This window comes from Zingiber officinale, chromosome 5A (genome assembly GCF_018446385.1).
Source record: "Zingiber officinale cultivar Zhangliang chromosome 5A, Zo_v1.1, whole genome shotgun sequence".
Lineage (NCBI taxonomy): Eukaryota > Viridiplantae > Streptophyta > Magnoliopsida > Zingiberales > Zingiberaceae > Zingiber > Zingiber officinale.
Window position 1 is genome coordinate 53,697,525 of NC_055994.1, and position 10,540 is coordinate 53,708,064.

General features: G+C 33.2%; 1 protein-coding gene across 1 annotated transcript; it reads left to right on the forward strand.

Moving 5' to 3' along the window:
- The first annotated feature begins 7,821 nt into the window (after positions 1-7,821).
- On the forward strand, positions 7,822-9,112 carry LOC121982826 (membrane protein PM19L-like). Its single transcript, XM_042535877.1, has 4 exons — positions 7,822-8,190; positions 8,306-8,525; positions 8,608-8,653; positions 8,791-9,112. Exons 1-4 carry the CDS (start codon positions 8,064-8,066, stop codon positions 8,890-8,892), a joined length of 495 nt encoding a protein of 164 aa, XP_042391811.1. The 5' UTR covers positions 7,822-8,063; the 3' UTR covers positions 8,893-9,112.
- Positions 9,113-10,540: the final 1,428 nt, after the last annotated feature.

Consider the following 10,540-nt stretch of genomic DNA (forward strand, 5'->3'; position numbering starts at 1 on the left):
TCATACAAAGAAAAATAACAAGCATGATGTGGAAGAAAATTACTAGTTATACCTTCTCTTTGTATGCTAATGACCTCTTGATCTTCTACCGTATTCCTCTTCTTATCCCGGACGTTGTGTGGACAACGATCTACCGAGATGAGAACCACAAGCTCTTCTCCTTCCTCCTTGCAAGTTTCGGCCAAGCCAAGAATCCTCCAAGGATGTAGAATTTCGGCCACCACCACCAAGCTCCAAGGGATGCAAGAAACAAAGCCTCCTTTCTCTCCTTCTTCTCCTAGCTAGAACCGGCCACCATCAAAAGCTCCAAGAGAAAGATGAAACCGACCACTAAAGAAGAAGAGAAGAGGAGAGGGAGAACCTCTAGGGCCGGCCACACCAAGGAGGAAAAGAGAGGAAGAAATAGAATAGAGTTGTTACCCTTGAAGGGACCTCTACCCTCTCTTTTATAATCCTTGGCCTTGGCAAATAAGGAAATTTAAATAAAAACTTCCTTAATTCCTTTGCCATGCAAAGGAAAATTTATTAATTAAAAACAATTTCTCTTTTTAATTATAATGGTCGGCCACCTATAAGCTCCAAACAAGGAGAGTTTTAATTAACACAAGAATTAAAACTTCCTAATTTGTTTCTGAAAATTTATAAAAAATTTCTCCAATAATTTTTCCCTTCATGGTGGTTATAAAAGGAAATTTTATAAATTAAAATCTTTCTTTTAAACATGTGGATGATTTCCAAAAAGGAAAGTTTTCTCTAAAATTAAAAACTCCTTTCAACCTACAAATAAGGAAAGATATCAAATCTTCTCTTAATCATTTGTAGAAATTTTTAATTTTAAAACTCTCTTTTTAAATCATGAACATGGTTACAAAAAAGAAAAGTTTTATCAAAATTAAAATCTCCTTTCAATCTATAAATAAGGAAAGATTCTTCTCTTTTAAAACCATGATATCCATATTAAGAAAAGATTAAAAATAAAATCCCTTTTAATATGATGTGGCCGGCCACACTAAGCTAGGATTCAAGCTAGGGCCAACCACACCAACACAACTCATCCTATTTACTTGGCCGACCCCATTAGGATGGGTATAAAGGTGGGTAAGAAGTGGGTATGTGGTGGGTATAAATCTCTATATCAAGAGGCTACGATAGGGACCGAGAGGAGGAATTGGTTTTCGTCTCCCGATGAAATTAAGCTTCCTGTGGTCGCCCCGAACACCCAACTTAATTTCATTAATAATAATTCATTCCACTAAAGAACTATTACTGAACTACCGTACCAATCCCAAATTACATTTTGGGCTCCTTCTTATTATGAGTGTGTTAGTTTCCCTGTATTTAAGATGTTGGATGTCCATTAATTAATTGAGTTACTGATAACTCATTTTAATTAATGTCTTAGTCCAGAGTAGTACCACTCAACCTTATCGTCATGTCGGACTTAAGTCCACCTGTAGGGTTTAACATGACAATCCTTATGAGCTCCTCTTGGGGACATTATCAACCTATATTACTATGACATAGTTTTCTTCTATAATCAACAACACACACTATAAGTAATATCATTTCCCAACTTATCAGGCCTATTGATTTATCAAGCTAAATCTCACCCTTTGATAAGTCAAAGAAATAAATACTAAATATATGTGCTTGTTATTATATTAGGATTAAGAGCACATACTTCCATAATAACTAAGGTCTTGTTTTTTTATTAAATCAGTATAAAAAGAACTTACCTTAAATGGTCCTGCTCAATACACTCAGAGTGTACTATTGTAATTTATCAGTCAAGATAAACTAATACCTAATTATACTACGACTATTCCAATGGTTTGGTCTTTTCCATTTGAGTCGTGAGCTACTGTTTATAATTTATAAAGAACTAATAACATAATCTTCTATGTGTGACACCACATACCATGTTATCTATAATATAAATTAATTGAACAACTACAAATAAATGTAGATATTAACCAATGTGATTCTTTTATTTCTAAATAAATGTTTATACAAAAGCTAGGCTTTTAGTGTATACTCTAACAATCTCCCACTTATACTAAAAGACTATGCTGCCAAAAATGCTGCCATACATCTGATTCCCAACCCTTCAACATGCCCATCAATCCCAACCCTTCAACATGCCCATCAATGGAAGCAGTGGAAGTTCTTCTCGATATTCTATTGAGCTTCAGCCTTTACCCTACTTATATAGGAGGTTTGGGGCTCCCGGAACCTTTATTGCGCCCTGAATATGACGTAACCGAGCCAACCAGGGCGCTCCATGTGGTGAAATGACATTGCTGATAAAATTTCACCTCCGGGCGCCCGGATCCCTCCTGGGCACCCGGACCTCCAGGCAGCCGGATCCATTCCGAGCGCCCGGACCCTGTTTTCCAACAGCTTTCTTCCTGTAAGAAAATATTAGTTCGGAGGCAAATACAAGATATATATCCTGTAGGACAGAGTATTAGCACAGTTTAAAATCAAACAGAATATTAATTAGATTCCGTCTCCTCGGGACTGGAATCTAGTCATGATCTCGACTTAGATATCCGAAATGGATCTAAGTTGGATCGACGCCTAATGCTCCCTTCCCGTGTACGCGTCCTCATAGTCACTCTCCTCTAGTGACTTACCTTCACTTACCTGCTAGACATCCGGTCAGCCCTTCGACTCATCTAGACTTCGTGTCAGCTACCTGGTCAGCCCGTCGACCTAGCTGAGCTTCCCTGCAACACTGAGTTAGCACAGTATTAACAGAATTCAAGTATAACATAGGGTTACCTCCTAGGGTTGCCTAGCTTCACTCACTAGGACTTCCATTGCCTGACTTCACTAACCAGGACTTCCTCCACCTAGCTTCACTCACTAGGGCCCGACTTCACTCACCGGGACTTCCATCACCTAGCTTCACTCACTAGGGCTCAGCTTCACTCACTGGGACTTCCACTTTGCCTAACCTTTGGTTAGGACTTACATTTGCTAGTCATCTAGTCCTGACTAGACTTCTCTCTCCTAAACATTAGGTTCTGTTTGGGGTCAACCCTTGGTCATATTGTCAAACATCGAAACCCTAGAAGTCGATTGCACCAACAGAATCTAATTTAAATTAGACTCAATCCAATAATTGGATCCAATTGAGTCTAACTCGGATTAAACTTCTCTTTGTTTTCCTCTTAATATATTGGATTATTAGATTAACCATTAACCCAATAAACCAATAAACATAATCATCTCATAATTGGCTCTTAGGGCTATTACTAACATGATCCTACCCTAAGAATAGGTACCTGAATACATCCAAACTATAATTTAGTTGAGGTTAATGCAAATAAAATGTTCAACAAGTTTGAACATATCATTTTTAGGGTACAAGTCAAATTTTCTATCTTGAATACCCTATGAATAGAAGAAGATATAGTTAATGGTTGTCTATTAGTCGAATGAAGTCTCAACTATAGAAATGTCGAACTCCATCACTGCTCAAAATCATGATATATTTCAGAATGAAGAAGTGAAGAGATATTCAGTTGATTTATAATTCTAATCCATATATCAATTACTTATAAATGTTAATATTACTTACGAGGAGATAGATGATGAAAAGATGTCCATGAGTGAGGATGAAGTTGAACTAATAGAGTGTAGCGATGAGAACTAAGAAATTGTTAATGTTGATTAGTCAGATGTTAATAATGATTAAATATTAGCATTATTGTTCATCAAGTAAGTTATTTTTTCATATTATTTTGTATTGATGTCATGCCTATTTGTAAACTTTATTATATTGTGTTGTAATGTTATTTAGAAAATATTATTATTGAAGAACAGCAAGCAGTAGCACCCCATGATAATAAGGTTCTTAGAGTTGTTAGAGACCCGTAAGTATTTTTTTTGTTATTAGTAATTCAAGTTCATATATTACTTTAATAATTTTCATACCTTAATATTTTTATTATAGATTTATTCCTAATGGCCACTGGGTTGCCACTTATGTCACTGGAAAATTTAAAAAATGAGTATGCACTTCTAGTACTACATGTAACATATATAATTTTATCCCTAATTATTTGTGTATGCAAGAACATGATCATGCCCGACAGCCCACATGTATGAAAGTATTTCTTAAGACCCACATGAAGAATAATGAGATATTTGTCGATTCTTGATCCCGGGCCCTACATGTAAAATTATTAACTTTATTATATTTGTTTGTTTCTATCTTGATTAACTTTAGTAATTGTGATCAAATTGGATATTAATCATATTATATTTTTCCACAAAAGAGAAAATGACAAATAGAGTGACTCAGGCATTTCAGCCATCATCAGAAGGAGGAGGAGGGGGGAGGAGTCACAGCCTCTATCCACCGATTTACTAAATGTCATTTATTATGATGTTATCGATGGAAGGACAAAAAACTTCACCCACTACGACCTTGGCTCCCAAGCCAAAGTTGCATTTGATCGTTTGAGGATTCCTAGAGGTCATGCTAGTTCCTTTTCTTCTACTGAGGTGCAGTCTTTAAGACATGAAAATGAAGAATTGTGCTCTCAACTAAAGTCAATGGATGAGAGCATGGCCACTATAGATCATTAGAGGGTGGCTGCTGATGACTAGAGGTGATCCGAGGAGGATCGGAGGAGGGTTGAACGTGACACGGATAATGAAGGTCTATTTACCCATATGTGAGTGGTCGTGGCTAATTTCTTTCATAATCAGACATCACATGATTTTGAGTCACAAGAGACTCAAGACCCATCAGACCATGGTGATTAACTTTTTCTAAGATTTGTTAAACTACAACTTAATTTTTTATTTATCATATATAAATCATACAAAATATATTTAGTCTATTTTGATATTTTGATCTACCTCATTTATAAATATTATATTACTATATATTTCAGGTGTATCTATTTACATATTCATCATCATCATCATCTTTCTATCCAGGTATCTTTTTTATTACATATAAAATTAGTTATACATATATGCAAAATTTTTAATTTTACATCATAATCTATCATATTTGACTTTCTATAAGATTTTATATTACTAGTATTATTTGGAGTATTTTCTATAATGGTATGGATTTATATATTTGATTCTATACATTTGGATTTGGATATGGATATTTGCTTTTATTATCGTATTTGTATTTTGTTTCTATTATTATGTTTGTGTTTTGTTTAGATTGTATTTGTTTCTATTAGTTTCTATCTACAAGACTATTTATTTGTTTGTTGTGATATATGAATTGTTAAAATTGTGTTAATTTATTTGTATATATGGATTGTTAGGATATGTAAAATGTGATAGTATATATGTATTATAAAATGTAATATTTGTATGTATGAAATATCATCACCTGTGATGGTTTTATATAGATATAAGGGTAAATCTCAGATACAAAATGTTTCTTTTTAATATTTTTTTTATTAACGGAATACCGATGGAAACACTGTTTTCGTCGATAGTATTTCCATCGGTAAACACTAATCTGTATCGTTACGGTGGTGTCGATATTTTTCGATGAAAATACTATTTTCGTCAGTAATTACCAATAGAAAATACTATTTTAGTTTGAAATTATCAAAGGAAAATAGTATTTCTGTCAGTAATTATTGACTGAAATAATGTTTCCATCATAAAATCTACTTATTCGGGAATAGTGTGCATTGTTTACCAACGGAAATAGTATTTTCCATTGCCAAATATTTTTTTTAATATACTGATGGAAAATATATTCAGTCTGAAATTATAACGATGGAAGTTTATTTTCTATTGGAAAAACTGTTTCCGACGAATTATCTACCGACAAATGATTTTCTGTCGGAACGCTGTCGGTAAGTAACTATATCGATAGAATTTTTTGTCGGTAAATCTGAATATTTTTATAATGAAATTCTAAAGAAATATCTAGAATAAATTTAAGGAAGAAATTAGAAAAAATACTATGGGATAAAAAAGTAAGGATAGAATGATCAAATAATCTCCTTTGGGCATGAAAATTGATGGGTTGTGACATTAAGCCTATGCTAGAGCTAGGCTTAGGTTGTTCGTGTAGTAGGGTGCACTTGCACTGATGTGTCACCGAAACTCTGATGCAATACTATATGTTATATGGATTTGTCTTTTGCTTCTAAACTCAAATCCATCCAGTATCTATCTACTGTTTTATTCAAATCTTGAAGATACTCATCCATCTTCATCTCTATACGAAGCATTTTTTAACCTAGTGCAACTCTAATTTTTAGTTCATTTTTAAACATTTCCAGTACATAAGGTTAGAGACGGATTTATGAATTAGAGTAGAGGAGGACTTAAACTTAATGTAATAAATTTTACATTAAATTTTGTATCTGAATATTTCAATATATCTGATTGATAAGGTATCATATTGAGATAAGAACTTATATATTAACATGATTTCATATATATGTTTTTTTTCTTGGATCTTGTTTAATATAAATAGAGGATGATTGATGGTCGTCGTTCAGAGAGAAAATTGAAAGAATTTAGACATTAGAAATTAAAAGATATTCACTAGATTGATGTTGCATTATAGAGATAGTAGAAATTGAAGCACTTTTCACTAATTTGATGATCTCTCTTCATTAAAAAAAGGATATCAATATTTTTTTTTAATAGTAGATTGATGTTCTATTTTAAATTAGTTCAAGTTATATCCCTAAACAAGTAAAAAAAAATAGTTAATCAATTTGGCTCAATTATAAGGATGAAAGAAAAAGAGAATGAAAGTTTTATCTTCTTTTCCTACCGTCTTGACTAACTTCGACGACAAGAAAAGAAAAAAGAATGACTACTCTTATTAGAGAGAAAGACCGACTAGTGTTGTTGTTGGTCAGCTGGAAAACAACAAAAGGAAGGGAAGAAGAAGCGCTGCTGCTTTTGAGGATAGGAATAAGAAAAGATAGCTGCTATTGGAGAAAGAGAAGGAGAAGAGAAAATCAACTAAGTTATCATTGCGAAGAATAAGAAAAAAAAAAAAAATAGAAGGAAGGAGAAAAAGAAGTTGGCATGTAGAGGCTCGAGTGTGCGTAAAGGAGTGCGAGGGAGGTTACATATATGGAAGAGAATAGATTTTCTCAAAAATTCTCTAATTTTTTTTTAAATCTATTGAATCGTTTAACTCAATTAAAGTTGATTCCACTGTAACTTAGTTAAATCAAATTTAAATCAATCCCCATTTAGACTTACGAATTTCTTATCCTCTTATTTCATCCTAATTCAATTTTAATTTAGTATCTTGATTTCGTATCGATTTATTTATTTATTTTATTAAAAAAATAATATTTAATAAAGTTTATACAGATTATTTAAGAACGGCTGACTCTAATTGAAAACCAAAACAATTACTGAAGGTACCTCACCTCTCAGTGGATTCCTGACTCTAATTGAAAACCAAAACAATTACTGAAGGTACCTCACCTCTCAGTGGATTCCTGACTCTAATTGAAAACCAAAACAATTACTGAAGGTACCTCACCTCTCAGTGGATTAACATTCAGACTACGCTTCCTTGTATACTTTTCTATTTATTTCCCCGAGCTTTAAATCATTCAGTGAAAGCCACCTAGGACCGTTCCCAAACTTCTATTTCAGTAAAACATAGGGGGGGAAATAGAAAAAAAAAACCTTTCAATTAAATTAAAGGACAAAAGTGGCCCTAACCTTGCTTTTGCTTTAGATTGAGGGGAATAAAGTTTCGTTACAAACTCAAAGTCTCAAAAGAACAAACACAAATAATTCTACAAGTTCAAGAATTTGAAGTGATTATGCAAGTAGCTGAGTACATCAAGTTTCTTCTTCTTCTTCTTCTTCTTTTCCAATTGCCTTGAATTTGAAGCTTCCTTTTTTCCAATCCTCCTGGCTACTCAATGCCTTCATGGACTAAGAAGAAAAGAACAATTATAGCTGGCATTTGCCACTCCTGATACTTTATATAAGCAAGACAACTGCCACAGATCAATGCATCAGAAACAAAGTAACTTAGTTTTCCTCCTCGTTTTTGTGCAACCAACGAAGAGCAGTCCAGTATGGCAACCGAAGGGTTAAAGCCTGTTGCTTCTCTTCTTCTCTTCCTCAACTTCTGTATGTATGCGATTGTAGCTTCCATTGGCGGATGGGCGCTCAATGTAGCCATCAACCATGGCTTCATAATAGGTAAAATCCATAGCTCAATGCAAAAGATTCGAGGATTGCGTTAGGCCTCGTAAGCCATGCAGCATTAAATATATTTAAAGTCTAAATCATATGATTCTAAACATTTTGGAACCAGGTCAAGGACTTGCACTTCCAGCTAATTTTTCACCGGTCTTTTTCCCAATTGGGAACCAAGCCACTGGCTTCTTTGTGATATTTGCTTTGATAGCTGGCGTTGTTGGTGCCGCGGCAGCCATTGCTGGAGTTCACCATGTTCGTAGTTGGCATTATGAGAGTTTGCCATCTGCTGCGTCCTCTGCTTTGGTAGCTTGGGGCCTAACTCTTCTTGCAATGGGGTAAGCAATTGAGTGAACTGTGAGCCTTTGACTTCTGTCCTTACTAAGCAACTTAACTATATTAATCGAACCTATATTGCAGGTTGGCTTGCAAAGAGGCTAATCTGGAGGGAAGAAACATTCGCCTTGTAAGAGATAAACTCTTGTTAGATTTGTACAATTCTCACATAATTTTGATACAAAAATATCATGTATTCTATCTTCAATTATTATTATTATTATAATTTTGGATAAGTCTAAAGTTTTCTTAATTAATGAATTGCAGAAAACCATGGAGGCCTTCCTGATCATTCTTTCCGCGACACAGTTGATATACATTCTTGTCATACATGGAGGAGGAGGATCTGGTGCAAGAACAAGGACTTGAATATAACTCTATCTGAATGGTATTATTAATTGAATTTGACAATCTGTGTGGTGTGATATGATTTTTGGTTTGTTATTTGTTATTACTCCAATGGTTGAACTCTCATGTCAGCTTGAATGTATATTTCTGGAGTGGGTTCATGTGTAATTCATGCATATACCTTCTATGTAGACGAAATGATTGTGACAAAACTCTTCCATATTTAATCAGGTATTCAGTACATGTAACTTGTTAGGTGAGTCTTCACTTGAAAAATCTTAAATTTCCTCCTTCCTGCAACCTCATAAACAAGCAAAGTAATTTAACAAAGCTAGTTATAGTAGGAGAATAATAAGAGTAAGAAGAATGAAAAATCAAAATGAAAGAAACTAGCAATAATAGTAAAGCAAAACAGACGAAAACTATAGAACAAGCAATACTGCAATGAACTCGAGAAGTGAATAATCTTGTTGTAAATGGAGCATTTGTATTGTTTCTTGAATGTAGTAGAACTTATAAGGGGTGTTTTATTTGAGTCGCCTCTGTTTGCTATTTATAGAATAAGATTGATCAATATTAGCACTACAAAAATAATTGAATTTACTGACAGAAAATTCCGTTCGAAATTCGTCGGAATATTTGCTTACTGATGGCATTCCAATGGAAAAGCGTTTGTTGGGATATCATTCGTCGAAACAGGTTTCCCGGCGGAAGTATTTTGTTAACTGAATAAATATTTCATCGATAAACACTAAAATTGTTCCCCGCAACCAGATTTACTGACAGAAATAATATTTCCGTTAGTAATTAACATCGTCGGAAATACTGCGCCTCGCAATTAGATTTATCAACGGAAACAATATTTTCGTTGATAATTACCGATGGAATATGGTTTCAGTCAATATCCAATAGTCAAATTTATCAACGGAAACAGTATTTCTGTAGGTAATTACCGACGAAAATACTGTTTTCGTCGGTATTCACCGATGGAAACGGTATTTCTGTCAGTAATTATCGAAACCGATTAAAGTTTCCGTCGGTATTCCGTCAATAAAAAAAATTAAATGAAATATTTTACATTTGGGATCTACCATGTTTACAATTTATATATCTATATAAAATCATCGATGACATTTTATACATACAATCCATACATACAAACAAACTAATATAATTCTAGCAATTCATACATTCTAAGAATCATATATCACTAACAAACAAATAGTATTGTGGATAGAAAAACAGATAGACAAACATAATCTAAATAAAACATAATTTAAAAATAATACGAATACAATAATAGAAACAAATATCCATATCTAAATCTAAATATATAGAATCAAATATATAAGTTTATATCATGATAACAAATACTCCAAAGAATACTAGTAATATAAAATCCTTCAGAAAGTTAAATATGATATATTATGATCAGATTGATGTATAATTCAAAATTTTGCATATATGTATAGTAAACTTTACATATAATAAAAAAAATACCTCGATAAAAAGAAAATAATGATCGTGATGAATATGTAAATAGAGACTTCTAAAACGTATAGCAATATAATATTTAGAAATGAGTAAATTAGAATATCAAAACTAAATATATTTTGTATGATTTATGTATGATAAATAAATAAATTAAGTTATAGTTGAACAAACCTCA